The sequence below is a fragment of the Hemitrygon akajei genome, chromosome 7 (assembly GCF_048418815.1).
Source record: "Hemitrygon akajei chromosome 7, sHemAka1.3, whole genome shotgun sequence".
NCBI lineage: Eukaryota > Metazoa > Chordata > Chondrichthyes > Myliobatiformes > Dasyatidae > Hemitrygon > Hemitrygon akajei.
Window position 1 is genome coordinate 60,226,385 of NC_133130.1, and position 21,656 is coordinate 60,248,040.

At 37.5% G+C, this 21,656-nt stretch overlaps 1 protein-coding gene across 2 annotated transcripts in view; it reads left to right on the plus strand.

Annotated features, from left to right (window-relative positions):
* The window catches only part of sptbn1 (spectrin, beta, non-erythrocytic 1), a 263,697-nt gene that overhangs the window by 209,294 nt on the left and 32,747 nt on the right, over window positions 1-21,656 (plus strand). For both annotated transcript variants that reach the window (XM_073050973.1, XM_073050974.1), the window contains 10 exons: window positions 2,481-2,618; window positions 5,914-6,670; window positions 7,192-7,394; window positions 10,311-10,401; window positions 10,509-10,655; window positions 11,272-11,535; window positions 12,221-12,445; window positions 12,912-13,001; window positions 14,961-15,239; window positions 18,821-18,951. In XM_073050973.1, the coding sequence (XP_072907074.1) occupies window positions 2,481-2,618; window positions 5,914-6,670; window positions 7,192-7,394; window positions 10,311-10,401; window positions 10,509-10,655; window positions 11,272-11,535; window positions 12,221-12,445; window positions 12,912-13,001; window positions 14,961-15,239; window positions 18,821-18,951 (2,325 nt within the window). The remainder of the gene's footprint in view (window positions 1-2,480; window positions 2,619-5,913; window positions 6,671-7,191; window positions 7,395-10,310; window positions 10,402-10,508; window positions 10,656-11,271; window positions 11,536-12,220; window positions 12,446-12,911; window positions 13,002-14,960; window positions 15,240-18,820; window positions 18,952-21,656) is intronic.

The following is a 21,656-nucleotide window of genomic DNA, read 5'->3' on the forward strand; positions in this document are numbered from 1 at the left end:
CCACAGGGATCTGTTCTGAAACCACTGCCCTTTGATTTTTATAAAGGCTTTGATGAGGAAGTGGAAGGCTGGGTTCATAAGTTTGCAGATGACACAAAGGTTGGTGGTGTTGTGGACTGTGTAGAAGATTGCTGTAGGTGAAAACAGAACATTGATAAGATGCAGAGCTGGGCGGAGAAGTGGTAGGTAAATCCACTAAAGCGTGGAAGACTTTAGAGGGTCAAGCTTGAAATGCAGAGTACAAGTTAATGGCAAGAATCTCAGCTGTGTGGAGGGACAGAGGGATCTTGGGATAGATTCCTCAGAAGTCACCGTGCAAGTTGATGGGGTGGTCAAGAAGGTGTATTTTGTGCTGGCTTTCAGTTTTTGAGTGTGATACCAATGCCACAGTGGTGGCATTGAGTTCAAGAACTGAGGTAATATTGCAGCTCTGTAGAACTCTGGTTAGACCACACTTGGCATATTGTTCTGAGTTCTGATCACCTCATTATGGGAAGGATGTAGAAACTTTAGAAATGGTGCAGAGGAGATTTACCATGATGTTGCCTAGATTAGAGAACATGTTTTATAAGGAAAGATCAATCAATTTTTCTTTGGAGCAAAGGAGGGTAAGAGGTGACTTGATAGAGGTGTATAAGGTTATGAGAGGCATCGATGGTGGATAGCCCAGGGTGATAATGGCCAATGCCATAGCACATGCATTCAGGGTGATTGGAGGAACTTGTAAGGAAGGTGTCAGAAGTTTTTTTTACGCAGAGAGTGGTGGGTGGCTGGAACACACTGCCAGTGGTGGTAGAGACTGATATGATTACAGGATTTAAAAGACTCTTAGATAGGTACATGAATATAAGGAAAATAGAGGGTTTGTATAGATCAGCGCAACATTTTGTGCCAAGGGAACTCAAATGTTCTGTTCTATGTTTAAATTGGTTACCAAAGGTTAGTTAGTTAGGAAGGTTAATTATGAAGTAGTAAAATGGATTCAACAGTGGCTGGATGGGAGATGCCAGAGTGTAGTGGTGGATAACTGTCAGGTTGGAGGCCGCTGACTAGTGGTGTGCCTCAGGGATCTGTACTGGGTCCAATGTTGTCTGTCATATACATTAATGATCTGGATGATGGGGTGGTAAATTGGATTAGTAAGTATGCAGATGATACTAAGATAGATGGCATTGTAGATAATGAAGTAGGTTTTCAAAGCTTGCAGAGAGATTTAGGCCAGTTAGAAGAGTGGACTGAATGAGGGCAGATGGAGTTTAATGCTGATAAGTGTGAGGTGCTACATTTTGGTAGGAATAATCCAAATAGGACATACATGGTAAATGGTAGGGCATTGAAGAATGCAGTAGAACAGAGTGATCTAGGAATAATGGTGCATAGTTCCCTAAAGGTGGAATCTCACATTGATAGGGTGATGAAGAAAGCTTTTAGTATGCTGGCCTTTATAAATCAGAGCATTGAGTATAGGAGTTGGGATGTAATGTTAAAACTGTACAAGGCATTGGTAAGGCCGAATTTGGAGTATTGTGTACAGTTCTGGTCACCGAATTATAGGAAAGATGTCAACAAAATAGAGAGAGTACAGAGAAGATTTACTAGAATGTTACCTGGGTTTCAGCACCTAAGTTACAGGGAAAGGTTGAACAAGTTAGCTCTTAATTCTTTGGAGCGTAGAAAGTTGAGGGGGGACTTGATAGAGGTATTTAAAATTATGAGGGGGATAGATAGAGTTGACGTGGATAGGCTTTTTCCATTGAGAGTAGGAGAGATTCAAACAAGAGGACATGAGTTGAGAGTTAGGGGGCAAAAGTTTAAGGGTAACATGAGGGGGAATTTCTTTACTGTGAGAGTGGTAGCTATGTGGAACGAGCTTCCAGCAGAAGTGGTAGAGGCAGGTTTGGTATTGTCATTTAAAGTAAAATTGGATAGGTATATGGACAGGAAAGGAATGGAGTGTTATGGGCTGAGTGCAGGCCAGTGGGACGAGGTGAGATTAAGCATTTGGCACGGACTAGAAGGGCCGAGATGGCTTGTTTCCGTGCTATAATTGTTATATGGATATAATTCACTTTAAAAACACAAAAGCAAAATTTTGCCACAGATTTTGCCCATCAGTTGGCAACTGTGAAGAAAGAAGTAGTTTCCAAAATTGTTTCAAATCAATAACCTGCAAACATGAGGGCTGAGTTAAACAAGTCCATGATTAATAAGGAAACCAGTGCCTACTGTCATAATTCAGCGCTAGAGATTCCTGTCACTACTAATTGGATAACATAGGTCGTTCTCTTCCCTTGTTCAGACAAGGCAGTTCATGTTGGAATTAGAGCTAGTTAGATAGATTATAAAACTAACATAATTCAGTTGATCTAGCTATTTCCCCAGATTACTTTGGTAGTATAGATGATTTTTAAAAAAATACCCAATTAATATTAAAAGCCTTTTTTGATTCTACGTAGTTTAACCTTTATATTTTGTTCCAGGTTTGAAAGTCTAGAGCCAGAGATGAACAACCAGGCTTCTCGTATAGCAGTGGTGAACCAGATAGCTCGTCAGTTGATCCATATTGGTCATCCCAGTGAAAAGGAGATCAAAGCACAGCAAGATAAGCTAAATACCAGGTATGGCAGTCACATAGTGGTAAGAAATTAAAATTTAATATTGTAGCATTGCATTAAGCATGTATATTTGTAGATTGCTCTGCTTTATTTGTGCGCATATTGATTTCTGTGACCACCTTCAACAGTACTGAAAAGCACTCGCCTTAGCTGACCACAAATCAGCAGACGCTATTCTGTCCATAAATGGAAAACATTCATGTGACATCAGCTGCACAACAAACTGTATCTGCAATCAGACATTGTTTATTGATTCAGTCCTACAAAACATCAAAACCTTTTGGTAATAAATGCACCTGTCATTCTAATTTCACGGCTATGTTGGCCTATTTAATTCTCACTTATATTTTATCTGGGACTTATTTCATACAGGTATTATTACCTGCAGTATCTTTCAGCATCTATATATGTAATCTATGGTATCATCAGTGATCTGTCCTTAACCCTTGCGTGTGTTCCCTTCTGGCAACGAAACAGATCAGTTTGTACTTGCATATTGATGCCATACCCTGATTTATTTCTTCGCCTCTTTATTGTCTCACAATTTTTTGACATATTGAACCAAACAGCTAGATATGAACTCCAGCAAAACACTGGAAAGGCCAACACAATGCCCGGCAAAAACTCCATTCCCTAACAACTGATTCAGTCTGTTAATTGCCTGGAGCTGACCCTGAGTGTGCAGTCTGAAGTTCAATATTGAGGCACCAAATCCATGGTGTCGCCAAGACCACTATTTCTATACTCCTTGCAGTTCTCATGCTGTTGAAGTACTCACTAATCCTCAGAGGGATCTTGTAGTCTGAGTCCATAGGGCACTCAAAGCTGCTATGCAATTTGACTCTGTGGTTACGAAGGCATACGGTGTATTGGCCTTCAATTGTGGGATTGAGTTTAGGAGCTGAGAGGTAATGTTGCAGCTATATAGAACCCTGATCAGACCCCACTTGAAGTACTGTGCTCAGATCTGTTTGCCTCACTGCAGGAAGGATGTGGAAACCGCAAAAAGAGTGTAGAGGAGATTTACAAGGATGTTGCCTGGATTGGGGAGCATGCCTTATGAGAATAGGTTGAGTGAACTTGGCCTTTTCTCCTTGGAGCGACAGAGGATGAGAGATGATCTGATAGAGGTGTATAAGATGATGAGGTACTGATCCTGTGGATAATCAGAGGTTTTTTCCCAGGGCTGAAGTGGCTAACACAAGAGGCCACAGTTTTAAGGTGCTTGGAAGTAGGTACAGAGGAGATGTCAGGGTAAGTTTTTCACGTAGAGAGTGGTGAGTGCGTGGAATGGGCTGCCGGTGGTGGGGGTGGATACGATAGGGTCTTTTAAGAGACTTCTGGATTGGTACATGGAGCTTAGAAAAGTAGAGGGGTATGGGTAACCCTAGGTAATTTCTAAAGTAAGTACATGTTCGGCACAGCTTTGTGGGCCGAAGGGCCTGTATTGTGCTGTAGGATTTCAATGTTTCTAATTGCTTTGTTACTTGCTAGATGTAGATTTTGAATGAATGCATATCTGGCCCAGCCCATTATACTCAAGAAATTTTGTAGTCATCCACATTTCTGACGCTTTAATTAAACCACATTCCATTAGCACTTTATCAGTCTGGTTGCTGGAATATCTTGATTTATTTAAAGTAATTATTTATTTTTAAAATTATCTATTTTGTTTGGCTTATCATTGCACATTTCTCTAATCTCTTCCTACTCAATAGCATTTTTAGCAATGGCAGGAGAGCTAAAAAATTTGTGAGGGGCATTCCAGAACTTGGTTGCTTGATATGCTATTAGCAATGGACCCTTTAGGTGCAAGGGTGAGCAGGAGATTATTCCAGTCCTTGTTCTTTTTCATCTTCCTTTCCTAGCCATGCTTTCAGCAGTGAAGGCCACAAGCTCCGGGATTCTCTTCATTAACATCTTTGTTCCTCAAGACATCTCCATAAAACCTAAATTACTTTTTGGTCAGCTCCCCTAATACCTATTTATGCAGATTGTTATCAATATTTTGTTTAGTAGTGCAGGCTGTCTCTGAGTTATTTGTAACCAGAATTTTTCATAAGTCACAATTGAACAAAAACAGTGTGTGGCAGAGGATCGCAGAAACATCTGTGATAGGAGAGCAAGCAGGCATGAAAGTGCAACTGTCATCTGGCCTCACTGATTAGGTGAGTGAGCCTAGTGTATCTTCTCAGTGGTTCCAGCTCTGCTTGGTTTGACCCAGTCCCTGATTTTTGCAGGTGATGTTGAGGTAGAGAGAAGCATGCATTAATACCTGTCCCTATCTGGCACCAGGTGCTGCAGCCCCATGGCTTCTGACAAGTGTATACCACCAGTCTCTCAAATGTTACTCATATGTGCAGGAGTTAGGTTGCCCTCTCTACTTGATACATTTTGGTAATGCTAATGGGTGATGATGAGAGTAACTGTTGTGGTTCATCAGTGACCGTGCCTATGATGAAAGAAAATCTGTAATTTTTGAACCAAGATGCCATTTTGTATATCTGCAATTTTTATCCTTAAGAACAATTGACTTTAGTAAAACACTTGTAGTATGATTAGACTGAGTGTTGGGTATGGATTGTGATACAAACTAATCTGTAGTTTGTTGGTCGGATGTGAGTATAACATTAGCTTTACTATACAATGTTAAGAATCCTTTGCATTTGTCTATATCAGGAGTTCCCAACCCTTTTTATGCTACGGACCAATGCCATTAAGCAAGTGGTCTGTGGAACCCCTCGTCTATATGCAGGAAGATGTGTGTTTACTGGTTACCTAACAACACACTGTAAACAGTTATATCACCTGTTACATGGGTGGATCCAGTTTAGCACTATTAAGTTTCATTCTTCATTCAATATGTTTTCAGTCTATAACAGAACAAATGTTTTGATATTTTAAAATAGAAAGCTGTGGTTAAGTCTAAATTAACATTTAAAAGCTTAGGTTTACAGACTTCATGGCTTCAGTCCTAATTGTTCTTTCCCCACACACCCCTATCACCCCACTCCACACTATACTCATGATGTGAACAACAGTGATGGTGGAGTTCAAACATAATTCTGCTATTTACAGTCACTTGGTTTCCACTATATCTCCATAGTAATCTGTCCTTTTGAACAGAACACTCAAGACAGGATCCTAGCTTAAACCTACAGATTGGGCACAGTTGCATGATTATGATGCGCTTTGTGGTTTCCGAATAGATGGGGTGGTTTAGGGAGTACAGGCTGCCCATTATTTTTTCAGCCTTTGATGCTGACCAGTGCTTCCATTTTGCATAAATTAATTCTAGGTGGAGTCAATTCCGTCAACTGGTGGACCAAAAGAAAGATGCACTCAATTCTGCACTCAGCATTCAGAACTATCACCTAGAATGCAATGAAACAAAATCCTGGATTAGAGAAAAGACCAAAGTCATTGAGTCCACGCAAGATCTGGGTAATGATCTTGCTGGAGTCATGGCCCTCCAAAGGAAATTAACTGGAATGGAACGCGATTTAACAGCAATTGAAGCTAAACTAGATGACCTGCAGAAAGAAGCTGAAAGACTAGCTGCTGAACATCCTGATCAGGCACAAGCTATTATGAGCCGTCTTGCAGAAATCAGTGAAGTCTGGGAAGAGATGAAATGTACTCTAAAGAATCGAGAAGAATCACTTGGTGAGGCAAACAAGCTTCAGCAATTCTTGCGTGATCTGGATGACTTCCAGTCGTGGCTCTCGAGAACCCAAACTGCTATTGCTTCTGAAGACATGCCTAACACCTTGGCAGAAGGAGAAAAGCTGCTCACTCAGCACGAAAACATCAAGAACGAAATTAATAATTATGAGGAAGATTACCAGAAAATGCGAGACATGGGTGAAATGGTAACGCAAGGACAAACAGATGCACAATATATGTTCTTACGCCAGCGTTTGCAGGCTTTGGACACTGGATGGAATGAACTGCACAAGATGTGGGAGAACAGACAAAATCACTTGTCCCAATCACATTCATACCAATTGTTTTTAAGAGACACAAAGCAAGCAGAAGGATTCCTCAACAACCAGGTAAGATAAGAATCTGATATTTAATTGTGACTTCTTTCAATTCCAGTTTTCAAGTTCTGATAGAGAAGTTTGCTTGTAATGTAGTTAGTTTTTCCTTGTCTTGAAAATAAACAATACACCATTTAATCTAAATCTGATGAAAACTACAGCCCAAAAAAAGTTACAATTATTCATGGTTTTAACCTGCTCTTTTTCAGTCCAGGTTAGTAGAAAATATTGAACTGAGCAGATAGCAAAATTGAAAAGCTTCCTCTGGTGAGGGCTTTGTTTGAATTTCACAAGGATTTTTTACAATCAATACTCAAATGAGTTGGAAACTAAAACATGAAAGGTGTGACTATATTGAAGAGATAGCTGTTGGAATTTGGAGAATAATGCTGTAATCCACACTGCACTAAAAAAAATCTCACTGCAAAGAGAAAAGATTTCAGCACTGGTAGTTTGTGAAAAATGTTTTGTTCCCAGATCACAATGAGCAATAAGGTGTCAACTAAAATGGTTTGATTTTGTTTTAAACAAAGGAATATGTGTTGGCACACACTGAAATGCCCACGACATTGGAAGCTGCAGAAGCTGCCATTAAGAAACAGGAAGACTTCATGACTACAATGGATGCTAATGAAGATAAGATAAATGGAGTGGTGGAAACAGGCAGGCGACTAGTCAGTGATGGGAATATTTATTCTGACAAAATTCAGGAAAAAGTTGACTCTATTGATGAAAGGTAAAAAAGTATCAGTAAGATTTAGTTCTTTTAGAAATGCTGAGTTAATATTTGGTATGCATAATGTAATTGCACTGAAAATTTACTTTCCAATTACCAGTTAAGTTTTCTTACTTTACATTTTTTATGGTGAAGCTTTGTTTCTTTGGAGAATTTACTTTAAAGTGAATATCTATTAAATGCCATTTTGCAGTATCAAAATCTAGTCAGTATTTAGCAAGATATCCAAGATCATTTAAGATGACACTGTAGAAATATAATAGTATTCACCATTATGAAAAGAAAATACAGAGAAGAAAGTAGTAGATTTTATTATACTATGAAATTTGTGGAAGGTATTTTCACAGTGCTGTTGGGAAGCAAGTTCCTGGGTTTAGATCCAATGATGATGATGAAGGAATGTCAATATGTTTCCAAGTCAGTTTGTGTTACTTGGAGGGGAATTTGCAAATAGTGACAATCTCCTGCATCTGAAGTCTGGTACTCCTAAACATTAGAGCTATAAAATCCCTTTACACTACCTATAAAAAAGTATAGAGCTCCCTTGGAAGTTTTATTGTTTTACAACATTAAATCACAGTGGATTTAATTTGGCTTTATTGACACTAATCAACAGAAAAAGACTCATCTCAAAGTGAAAATAGATCTCTACAAAGTGATCTAAATTTAGAAATATAAAACACAAAATAAGTCACATAATTAGTTAAGGTGTCCAAGCTGTATATAAACCTGTGTGCAGTCAAGGTGTTTCAAGTGATTGTAGTAAAAATATACCTATATCTAGAAGGTCCAACTGCTGGTGAGCCAATATCCTGGCAAAAACTACACCATGAAGACAAAAGAACACTCCAAGCAATTCCACAAAAATGCCATTGAAAAGCACAATTCAGGAGATAGATAGAAGAAAATTTCCAAGTCACTGAATATTCCTTGGAGTACAGTAAAATCAATCATCAAGAAAGGGAAAGAATATGGCACAGCTGTAAATCTGCCTCGGACCGGCTATCCTCAAGAACTGAGTTACTGTGCAAGAGGAGGACTAGTGAGGGAGGCCACCAAGAGACCTTTAACAACTCTGGAGAAGTTACAAGCTTCAGTGGCCAAAATAGGAGAGAGCGCGCATACAACAACTGTTGCCCAGGTGCTTCACCAGTTACAGCTTTATGGGAGAGTGGTAAAGAGAAAGCCATTATGGGGGAGAAAAAAAAAGATTCACATGAAATCTTGGATAGAGTTTGCCAGAAGGTATGTGGGTGACTGAAATCAGCTGGAAGAAAGTTCTGTGGTCTGATTAAATCAAAATTGGGCTTTTGGCCATCAGACTAAATGCTATGCTTGGTGTAAGCCAAACAGCACACATCATCAAAAACACACCATCCCTACTGTGAAGCATGGTGGTGGCTGCATCATACTCTGGGGATGCTTCACTGCAGCAGGCCCTAGAAGACTTATGAAGGTAGAGGGTAAAATGAATACAGCAAAATACAGGGTAATCCTGGAGGAAAATCTGATGCAGTCTGCAAGGGAACTGCTACTTGGGAGAAGATTTGGTCATCTGCAAGACAATGACACCAAGCACAGAGCCAAAGCTACACAATAATTTCTGAAAAACAACAAAATTAATATTCTGGAGTGGCCAAAGTCAATGTCCAAATCTTAATCCAATTGAGACTTTGTAGCTGGACTTAAAGAGCTGTTCACTCACAATCACCATGCAATCTGACAGAGCTTGAGCAATTTTGTAAAGAAGAATGGGGAAAACTTGCAGTGTCCAGATGTGCAAAGCTGATAGAGACCTATCCACACAGACTCATAGCTGTAATGCTGCCAAAGGTGCATCTATTAAATACGGACTTGAAGGGAGTGAGTAATTATGCAATCAATTAATTTGTGTTTAATAAATGTAATTAATTTAGACCAATTTATAGAAGTTTGTTTTCACTTTGACATGGAAGAGTCTTCTCTGTTGATCAGTGTCAATAAGTCAAATAAAATCCACTGTGGTTCGATGTTGTAAAACAATAAAACATGAAAACTTCCACGGGGATGGAAGTGAATGCTTTTTATAGACCCTGTATATTATTACCCCTTGAGTGAAGGATAATGAACATGAGTAACCGCTGTGCTTTTTGTAGATAGTGCATGCTGCAGCCACTCATTTGGGGAATACATGTTTTGGAAGCTGCCTGCAGCACCAATCAAGCAGATTGCTTTGACGTGATGCTGAACATCTCAAGAATTGTTGGGCTAGCTTTCGTCCTGGCAGGTGGAGAATTCTCTTAGTCTCATTCTTAATCATTCTCTTAATATCTCAATTTTTTGATTGTTGATTCACTCCCTGACTAGTATTCTGTTGGATGTTTATAATCAACCAGTAATTGTAAAAGAGAAACACGACAGGTAGCTCAGGAAACCACTACCTTCCCTACTCATTATTGCTCACCATTCCTGCCCACATCACCTACAAAAAAATTATAATGTGAAGCTGGTCTGATTATCAAACTTCAAATTATAAGGAGCGCTGTAGAATCAGTTTATATGGTGTGTTACTGGCAGTGATGTAGTTTTCTGGTTCAACGAGCTTTATCGTGTAAACAGAGCTAGTTTTCTTCCTATGCCCCAGGTTTGATCAAATACCTTACTATGAGAAAGCTTTGAAGGGTTGTTTAACAATTTGTTGACAGTGACCAGAATTGCAAGTCAGTCTACATATTCCCACAAAAGATAGCTGCTAAACATGAAAACTAGAGGTCAGGATTCACTCATGGGGTAATAATACAAAGAGATTATTAAATAATGTTGTTTTTAAATGTTACCATTCCAGCTAGCTAGGAAAATCATTGAGTTCTGATAACAGCCCAGATTCCAGATAATGTTATTGGTTTTTTTAAATCCTGTCATTAATTATACCTACAGACACAAGAAGAACCGTGAGGGTGCAAATGAACTTTTAATGCGTCTGAAGGACAATAGAGATCTACAGAAATTTCTTCAAGACTGCCAGGAAGTAAGCTGGCTGCATAGTTTAACCAAGTAACACAATGTTCCTTTGAATCTTAAATATACACCATGATGTAGATTTTATATTTAAAAACACATTTTGTTGTTTTATAGCTGTCCCTTTGGATAAGTGAGAAAATGCTTACTGCCCAGGACATGTCTTACGATGAAGCCAGGAATTTGCATAGCAAATGGCAGAAGCATCAAGCATTTATGGCAGAGCTGGCATCAAATAAAGAATGGCTGGATAAGATTGATAAGGTATGCAAGAATCTCTGTATTTCCAGAATTCATTACTTTTTGTAATATTTATTAAGCTTGGATGTTATTTCTATTAAGTTACAATTAAGCGCCAGAACCAGCTGCCAACCTAGTGAATCATACATAAATAAATGATCCTGCAATAACTTTTATAGCAGCAGTTTATAATGCAGCTGCTTCCATTATGGCTTAAATGGCTCTAATGTTCGGTACGTGGTTTGTTGATGAATGGCCATCATGCATTGTTAATACTAATTCTGAACAAAAAAATACAAAGTTGCAAAAGCTAATATTATCCGAAGGAATGCTTGTTGATTTAATTTTCATCCCTGTCCTCCTGTGTGGTCCAGCTCAAATTTCTTGTTATGCTGTCCTTTCAGGTTTGCTGAATTTTGAGATTCATAGTGGATAATCGACTTTTAAAATATCTTGACATACACTAGATGTGAAGGTCCTCCATTAACTCATAGAAAAATATAACTGGATTTGCTGTGTGCTGATGAAGTTAATAGATAATACTGTGTAATGCAACCTTGTTGGGTTTCCACAGTTACAAGGATTGGTTGCTGTGAAGATTGGTTGGATTGATGAATATCTATTTTGTTTTATCATTTAGGATGGATTGCAGCTGATTGCAGAAAAGCCAGAGACTGAAGTGGTTGTGAAAGAGAAGCTCACAGCTTTGCACCATCTGTGGGAAGAATTAGAATCTACAACACAGGCCAAAGCTCAGCGTCTGTTTGATGCCAATAAGGCAGAGCTTTTTACACAGAGCTGTGCTGATTTAGACAAATGGCTGCACAACCTTGAAGGTCAACTCCAATCTGATGATTATGGCAAAGATCTTACCAGTGTTTCTATCCTACTCAAAAAGCAACAGGTATAGTACCTTTATGTTGTTACTTTCTGCAAAGCAGCAGAATGAATCAGATTAGCTGAACTTTCAAATGTTAAATTGTCTTATTTCTATAAATCGGTAATTTGTTTCCATGTAAGTAGAACTTGTGTAAGGCACATTGACGAAACATAAATATTGATCATTCATAGATGAGTCCCAATTCAGTTCCAATTATATTTGCACTCATTAGTCACAAATGTACAAACTGTATCTCAACATGAAGTGAAAATTTCTGTAGTATCGTGTTTGCTTTATAAATGTTCTGTTTCACTTCTGCTTTTGGTTGAATGATGGTGCTAGTTTTTTTCTTTTACTTCTAAGATATTTCTGCCTTATAAATAATGGATTGTTTTGGGTAACAATTTATCATTAATAAGTGTTGGTCACTTATTTTGGTATAGATATAACTTGGTTAGCTGTTCAGTACATCTAAATCAGAATATCTTTCCTTAAGCTGTAATTTACTTTGATTCTATCTGGAGTTACAAGTGAATGACCTGACATTATGAGTGTGTTCATTTGATGGAAAATGGCAACTTACCCTGTTTCATGCAAGTAACACTGAAAAATAATTTGTTCACTAATGCTATGAGGAGCTGCAGTGAGAGCAGACAGATTGTTCATTTGATAGTTCTTATAAACTAATTTTCTTCCCTTTCTTAATTAGATGTTGGAAAATCAAATGGAAGTGCGAAAGAAAGAAGTGGAGGAATTGAAATGCCAGGCTGAGATTTTGAGCCAAGAAGGTAAAGATACTGATGAGGTGGACAGCAAGCGCACCATTGTTGAGCAAAGGTTCTTACAATTATTGGAACCACTGCATGAAAGGAAACATTACTTGTTGGCATCTAAGGAAATTCATCAATTCAACAGAGATCTGGAAGATGAGATTGTAAGTAATAGCATCAATATAAACAATTTCAAACAAAGCATATTTGCATATTTTGTTTCAGCTTGCCTAAAGCCAAGATTTTTTTTAATTACTTGAATATTCCTTCATAGTCATGATCTTTTTCAGCACTATTTCATTAAAATATAGTTGCCTGATGACCCGAACTTTGGGGTATTTCGAAAATGGTTTATTAATAAACTCAGTCATTTGCTTATTTGAAAGTTCGCCCATTTGTTAGACAAGAAAAATCTTCCAATACTAACTTCCAATGTATATATGAAATGTCTTAATTTGTTCCTATTTTCACCTTTATACATTGCAAGGAACATAATTCGTATAATTTGAATCAGGGATAATAGTTAATTTCTTGCTTAAGCTTTGCGGTATTGTTTATAAATGTTAATTAAGTCCTGACCCTATGTTAAATTATAAATGTAATTCTAACCATCATCTGTCTTGTTTCCAGTTGTGGGCTGAAGAACGTATGCCTCTTGCAACATCAACCGATCATGGCCATAACCTCCAGACTGTGCAAATGTTAATTAAGAAAAACCAGGTAACATTGAAGCAAATTGTCTAAGAATACAAATGCTTTCTAATTGCTATAATTGAACTTTTGTGTCAATTTTAAACTGTATTCTGTTTCTTTGTGGTTAAGGTGAGAAAATTACATATCTCTGTTCTGAAAGAATAGATGACTTCGTAGATTGTATTACATGTACTTGTCAATCAGTGCCATCTAAATAAATTAACTAAATATTAATACTTTTGATATGTTGATGAATTCACTGCTGCATTTGCTTACATAGTGACTGGTTAAACCTCAAATAATCTTTTAGTTATTGAGGATGTGAATCAAACTTTTTCTATGAGATATACAGTAATATAAAAGCAACTCAATATATAGAACATAGAAAACCTACAGCACAATGCAGACCCTTTGGCCCACAAAGTTGTGCGGAACATGTCCCTACTTTAGAAATTACTAGGCTCACCTATAACCCTCTATTTTTCTAAGCTGCGTGTACCTATCTAGAAGTCTCTTAAAAGACCCTATCGTATCCAACTCCACCACCGTTGCTGGCAGCCCATTCCACGCACTCACCACTCTCTGAGTAAAAAAAAAACTTACCCCAGCATCTCCTCTGTACGTACTCCCCCAGCAGTCAATATGTAGCACTTCATTATCATTAATTTGTTGGAACTGGTTTAATAATGCTAATTCAGTTTTATCTACTAAATTACAATAGTATCATCAGCTTGCAATAACGTTAGTTCAAAGTTGCCAAATATAGCACTTAATATATTCCACTTATTTCAGGCAGAAAACTGTTGGCAGAAATGTACCTGTCTGTATTTCATTGAACTAAATATTAAAACAAATATAAGCCTTGTCAAATTGAACTGAAAAGAATAAAAGGTTTATTGAGGAAGTTTTCCCTTCTCTTTGGGCTTTGTAAGATGGAAAATCAGGTATTCTTCCAGATGATATCCAGTTCTTCTTCAGTCAACGAGATAGAGTCAGAATTGAGATCAGTCATACGAACTAAGGATAATTATCCGCATCTTGCACTAAAAAAGGATGGAAGTGATAGGGTTGATGGATTTTAGACCAATTAAGAGAAAATTATTAGAGAGCAACCTCTCTGGCCCTGGTAATTTGTGTTTGTTTCTTTATTTATTTTATTGCGGCACCGAGCAGAATAGGCCCTCTGGATCTTTAAGCCAAGCCACCCAGCCGTCCCTGATTTAATCCTAGCCTCATCACGGGGCAATTTACAGTGGGAAGAAACTGGAGCACTGGAGGAAACCCACGCAGTCACGAGGAGAACGTACAAACTCCTTACAGGCAGCGGCAGCATTGAACCCGAGTAACTAGTACTGTAAAACGTCGTGTTAACCATGATGCTACCATGCCACCCATTTATTCATGTTGTGCTTTACTTTCTGGTTTGAGACCCTTGGAAAACTGTAAGAATTCTGCAGTCAAGTTAAAGATCACTCAATTGCTTCAGAATTCCTGTCACTGAGACAAAAATCTGGACATAATTTGTTTTTTTTGTTGTATTTGCTTTCTCTTGTGTTTAATTTATATTCTACTGAGTTAATTTAGTATAAAATGCTTCACCTAATATGGAGATTGCACAGTATTAATTGAGATATTGCAATTTTATTTAGAGCAGAAAGCAAAATATATTAAATGCTCTTTAATGCTGTTGAAACCAAAACTTTGTCAGCATTACCTTTATCATAGCAAAGTTTTAATACCAAATAAAGAGCAAGGTATTTTGCTGTCCAATTTCATTATTTTACAGAGCATTTGCAGCAACAGAGGAAGGTATACCAGCAAGATATTTCGAGATGTCTTATAGGATTAGTTTACAGTAAACAAATTAATACTGCATTCTGTCCATCTCGTGTAGTGGGGATATGAAATCCATACAAATGCACCCACTTATAAACAGTTGAAACTATGTTTTTTTGTTGAAATAACAGTTTCTTGTCTTTTTTCTAGACTCTTCAAAAAGAAATCCAAGGCCACAAACCTCGGGTTGATGATATATTTGAGAGAAGCCAAAGTACAGTAACTGCTGACACCCCAAGTGCCGAAGCTATTCAGCAGAGATTATCAGATCTACGGGAACTATGGAAGTTACTGTCAGAAGAAACGGAGAAGCGGCACAAACGCTTGGTGGAGTCGCACAAAGCCCAGCAGTACTATTTTGATGCTGCAGAGGCTGAAGCCTGGATGAGCGAACAGGAATTGTACATGATGTCGGAAGAGAAAGCGAAGGTTGAATATAACGTATATTTTTTAATTAAATTGCACTAATAAAGAAAATCTGTTAATTGTGGAGTGTGTGAAGCTATTTTAAAAGCATTGTTACCATTTTGAAAATGAGTATCTTCAAAAACAATGGACAAATTAAGCATAATTCATTTAAACGTTCAAGCATTTCCAGATGATTATGTTCTATACTTGTATTTATAGAGATAGGAAGGTGTACAATTTCAAATCATATTTGTCTGCAAAGGCTATTGTCTTATCAGCCAAAGATTTCACAGCATACATGTAGAAAAACTCTTAGTTCCCATATTTGACCTTTCATTTTTCCAGTCTATACACTGTCTCCCACAGCCCCCGATGATCCTTTGATTTCAGTCTTTGAAGCCGAGTGAGAGCATTCTTCAGGAGGGTGAACCCGCGGAAAGCGTCCGGCCCAGGTTGGCCATGCAGTAAAGACCTGTGCTGATCAACTGGCTGGAGTGTTCACTGAGATCTTTAACCTCTCGCATCAGCAGTCTGAGGTACCCTCCTGCTTTAAGCAGGCTTCAGTTATTCCAGTACCTAAGAGGAACGTGATAACCTGCATCAAAGACTATCATCCAGTAGCACTTGCATCATCAGTGATGAAGTGTTTGAGAGGTTGGTGATGAAACCTATCTACTCCTGCCTGAGAAGCAACTTGGATCCACCTCAATTTGCCTGTCTGGCACAACAGGTGCCATTTCATTGTTAAGGTTAGGACTATTTAGAACTGGGCAATTCAAGGACATCAATTTTCTTCATTTGAACCCACTCCATGGTTGCTCTGGCAGAGGCAAGGCCGTGCAGTCGGTCTGAAAGCCCACCACTTGTGAAGAACTGTAGTTTGAACTAGAGATCACGCACTCCGACAGAACCACAATCACCTTAAAAAGAAAAGAAAAACATAAGAGCAGAGAAATAAACTGTTACATGGAAGAACTGGAAGAAGTTGTCTGGGTCTGCAGAATCTTCTAGTGCCAATGGGACAGTAAAATGTGGAAATTGGTGTGGGAGCTGAATACTTTTTCAATGCACTGTAAGAAAGCACAGCAGTGCCTCTACTTCCTTAGGAGTTTGCGAAGATTCAGTATGACGTCTATAACTTGACTAACTTCTGTATATTGACTGGCTCCATCACTGGTAAAGCCCTCCCTAACATTGAACACATCTACATGAAGTGCTATTGCAGGAAAGCAGCATCCATTATCAGGGACCTCTGCCACCCAGCTCATGTTCTCTACTTGCTGCTGCTGTCATCAGGAAGAACGTAAAGGAACCTCAGGACTCGTACCAACAGGTTCAGGAAAAATTATTACCCCTTAACCATCTGGCTTCTGAACCAGAGGGGATATCTTCACTCAACTTCACTTCACTGAACTGCTCCCACTACCCATCTTTCAAGGACTCTTCATCACATGTTCTTGTTACTTCTTTAGTTTTTTTTTCAAATCTTATTATTATCCAAAATACAAGAGTGCGTCGAAGTAAGTAACACTTAGAATGTCTCAAAAGAGGAAAAAAACCAATATTAAGGATTGAAAAATATGGTGACAAAAAACAGAGAAGAAAAAAAACCCTACTAAAGCAGGAAAAAAGTGAGGGAAAAAACCCATTAGGTGTTCAACCCCCGGAGCCATGAGTCATACAAAAAGCTTCTAAAGATAAACATCAAACTGCCAGCAAAAAAAAATTATACCAAAGTTTACAATTAGATTGTGGAGGAAATCTTATCAATTAACTCAAATGGTAGTAACGAGCAAATGAACCCCATCTTTTCTCAAAATCAAACATAGGTTCCAAGGTTCGACTTCTAATTTTCTCCAAACTAAGACATAACACCACTTGAGAGAACCATTGTGACAGAGTGGGAGCCAACGTATCCCTCCACTTCAACAGAATGGCCCTCCTAGCTATCAATGTAACAAACGCAATAACATGTTGGTCAGACAAAGAAATACCACAGATATTCTGAGGTATTATTCCAAAGGGCACAGTTAATTTGTTAGGTTGTAAATTAATTTTAAATGCTTTAGAAATTGTAGAAAAAACTGTCTTCCAAAACTGTTCCAGTATAGAACAAGACCAAAACGTGTGTCAGTGTAGCTGTCTCAGTTTTACATCTATCACAATAACTATCAACATTAGGAAAGATTTTACACAATCTCTCCTTCATCAAATAATAACGATGTACAATTTTAAATTGAATCAATGAATGGCTAGCACAAATCAAGGAAGAGTTAACCAACTTCAAGATCCGCATCCAGTCCTCCATTATAAAAGTCAAATTAAGTTCCTTTCCCCAATCTTGTTTAATCTTAAAGAAAGGGTGCTTATCCCATTGTAATAATAAATTATAAATTTTTCCAGTGGAACCCTTCATCGAAGGGTTCATACTCATAATAGTATCTAACAGGTCAGCCTCTAATATGCAAGGAAAATTACTTAAATATTTTTGTAAGAAATGTCTAACTTGGTTATTGTAAGAAGTGTGACAATGAAAGAGAGTATCAACTAATTGTTCAAAAGACATCAGTCTATCTTCTTTAAATAGATACAAAAAAGAATTAATACCTTTATTTTTCCAAAATAAAAAAATTGGATCACTCAAAGAAGGCTTATATAAACCAGTAAATCGTCAGCATAAAGAGAAATCTTATGAATGGTCTCATTCACAAGAATCCCATGAATATCTTTAGCTTCACGAAGAGCAATAGCAAGGGGTTCTAATATTAAGTTAAATAACAAAGGACTTAATGGACAACCTTGTTCCCCGTGAAAGCTGAAAAAAGGGATCTACAATTATTAGTAATTACAGTAGCAATAGGAGTTTTATATATCATTCTAATCCAATTATTTAAAGTTAACACCAAAACCAAATTTCTCTAAAACATTAAATAAATGTTTCCATTCGACTTGATCAAACACTTTTTCAGCATCCAAAGAGACAACGCATTGTGGAGTTTTAAAAGAAGATGAATATATAATACTAAATAATCTGTGAACATTTTAAAAGGAATAATGACCCTTTATAAATCCTGTTTGATCTTTAAAAATAATTTTACCCAAAATTATTTCCAACCGATTGGCCATTATCTTTGACAGGATCTTAACATCAACATTCAATAATGAAATAGGTCTATATGAGGCACAATCAGTAGGGTCTTTATTCCTTTTTAAGAATTAAAGAAATAGAAGCCTCATTAAAAAGTAGAGGGTAAATCACCTTTTTGTATTTGCACGGTTCGTTGTGTTTTTTTGCATGCTGGTTGTCCACCCTGTTGTTGTGGTCTTTCGTTGATTCTCTTATGGTTATTGGACTTACTGAGAATGCCCACAAGAAAATGTTTCTCAGGATTGTAAATGGCAACATGTACATACTTTGATAATAAATTTACTTTGAATTTTCAATACCTTTAGAGGTGTTAATCATACTAAAAGCTTTTAAGTAATTTTCTCTACATTTAATATTTGACAGTCATTATAACATGATTTTGAAGAAAAATTGGAAAAAATATCACAGGAAATCTCACAAAAGACTAAAATTTTATGAATGTGTCATTTTGCAGGATGAGCCGAGTGCAGTGATGATGTTGAAGAAACATCAGATTTTGGAGCTAGCGGTGGAAGATTATGCTGAGACTGTTCATCAGCTCTCAAAGACAAGTAGAGCTCTGGTGGCAGATGGACACCCAGAGAGGCGAGTTTGATAGTTAATATTACCATGTTCCAAAATGCTGATACGCAAGCAATTGTAAAATTAATCTCAACATTGATTGGGGATAAATGATTCCCTTTTACACCGTGCATGATCAATTGTTGCTCATCTTGTCAGTTTGTCAATTCTGCAGTATTTACTCATTTCTTATTTTCTTCATTTTTCTCTACCACTATGCAGTTGCCATCTAAATGTGTGAAGTTTTTGGGACTGAAGTTTTTCATAATGTAGTTTTGCAGAACAACTCTGTGTCTTTCTATGCATCCAGGATACCACCTCCACAGAGAAATTTCACTCTGCTTTGTTTGGCACATGGAACAAAAGTGTTAGGAGGACCCTTCATGAGCATCCATTTGTTTTATTTAAGAATGATTTGGGGATGGTGCCACTGGCATGCTATAGTTTGATTTGTGATGTTTTTATTGCAAGTTGTATGTTATATTTTTGCTGGTGGGTTCCATAATCAAAATTTTCTTCTTTGGTGGTTGGTCATGGAATAAAAGTTACTCAAGAGCTTCTTATGGATAGCATAATGCACACTTCGAAAACTAAAACTATTCAGAACAATTGAGTGGAAGCAGTAGTTTTCAAGCCCCACCTCTGGAATTCAGATTAAAGTTAGACTAAGCCAGAAGGTTTATCTTGCTCTCTCCTCTAGTCCTTAGAAAGGGCACAGTGAGAATTTGGCTCTCTATAAACACTTTTTTTTAAGCTGACCTTTCAATTGCAGTGTTTGTGCTGCAAACCTGCTTAATCTATTTGCTTCAGTGTTGATGGGTATCCATTGGCTTTAGTTGGCATGATCAAAATTCACTTCCATAAGTGTTTCTATAAGTGTCTTCTGGAAGAAAGGACAGGATATTTGATCTAAGAATGGGCAATGTAATTCATACTCAAGATATGATTGGTGGCAGGGAATTGAGGGGACTGTGGTCACTTGTTAGGGAATAATTCACCAAAGTAATCTGCAAGTATTGATCCACGTTAGCAGAGTGATTTTCTGTAAGTAGGTTTTTCATGGCTTTTGTATATACATATACTTATGTATATGACAGTAAAGTATTTTAAGACACTGATGGTGAGCAATGGCTATGATAGGAACTGGGATTCTTTTGGTAAATTCTGTTTAGAAGAAGCCTTAACTATTACCTAGAGCTCTATTGTTTTGCCTGAGTCCTATCTGTTGTCAATACTAGTGTTGTGGTCACTTCTTAAGCTATGAGGAAGATGTAATCTTATTTTTTTTCCCTGCTAGGAAGATGTCAGGAGAATATTTAAGATTTATTTTCAATATTGCACTTTTATCAAGAAGGACCCAAAAATTAAGTCTTAAGTTTTAACCTCAAAGTTTTCTTTATTTAACCAAGTCATTGCACGTGGAGCATGAGCACAGGCTGGAAATACCTTGTTTAATTTAACTCTTTGTATTTGTCCAGTCCTTTCTCTTTTTTACTGAATAGTGTTTTATTATTTGTAAGTCAACTTATTTTGCATTCCTGTACTAATGAACTAGACCAGGTAGGTGCATTGAGATAATAATATCCATTTTTGGATATGTGAAACACATGTAACCAATACAGCAAAAAGAGTAAGGCACCAATACCACTGATTTCTATATGATGACAACCAGCTCTGGGTATGATTTCCTCTCTGAGCAGGTGTGTCAAGGAATTTGGTATCCTGAAATATTTTTAACATTATATGATGGGAAAATTTTTCACAGCATACTTTTCTCCTCTGAGGAAAAATGCAGACTGGAATTTTACAGTTTGCAGCACAACAAAGGATTGGATCCCAAAAGCTGTGTAGATTTGACAGCCCATATAATCTCTAATGATTTTTAATATGCCATTGACAATAAAGGATTTGTGCCATTGGTTATGCTGATCATTTATTCAAATATAAGAATTCCTTGTGACATGAGATTATAATTCATACTTGCTTTGTACAGAATGAGTGAAAATGTATGTCTTAAGTCTTTACATCCAACTGCATTTTCCCCATTATGATTCTGTTTTGCAAAGAGAGAGTTTTGTGTGTTTTTAAAAAAAAAATAATTTTAATTGGCCTCTGCATGTCCAAATCGTTCAAGCAAGCCTTGGACTCCTTTAACCGTCTTGCTTAACCTCGTCTTGCATATCACTGGAGCATGGTCACTCTCACAGTCTGCTACTGGATATGCCTTGTTGCACGGCATTCCTGAAATGCTTGCTGATTGTGATGTAGTCTTTTTGATTGTGGTACCTATCTTCTGGGCTTCTCCAAGTCCACATTCTTCTTGTATGCTGCTTGAACTTTGTGTTTCTTATTGTTTGATCATTTGCATGACACCTGATTTCTATAAATCTCTCACCTCTGTTGTTCCTGGTTCCCTATCCAAACATGCCAACAATATCACCATCTTGTTGTCTAACTTTAGCACTCATATCCCCCATCACCATTGCAGTATCTTGTGATTTGCAGTGGTCCTTTGTTTCTTGCAAGGTATCATTAAAACTTTCTATATTTTCTTCACCACTGTTGGAGCATATACTACTATTATTGGAATCTTCATAGGTTGTCTTTAGTTTTACCAGCAGGACTCTGTCTGATGTCCCATCAGACTTTTGCTTCGTTCACCATCTGGTATTGTTCCAACATCTCGTTCATGGTTATCACCACCTGAATAGATCATCAGAATTGAAACA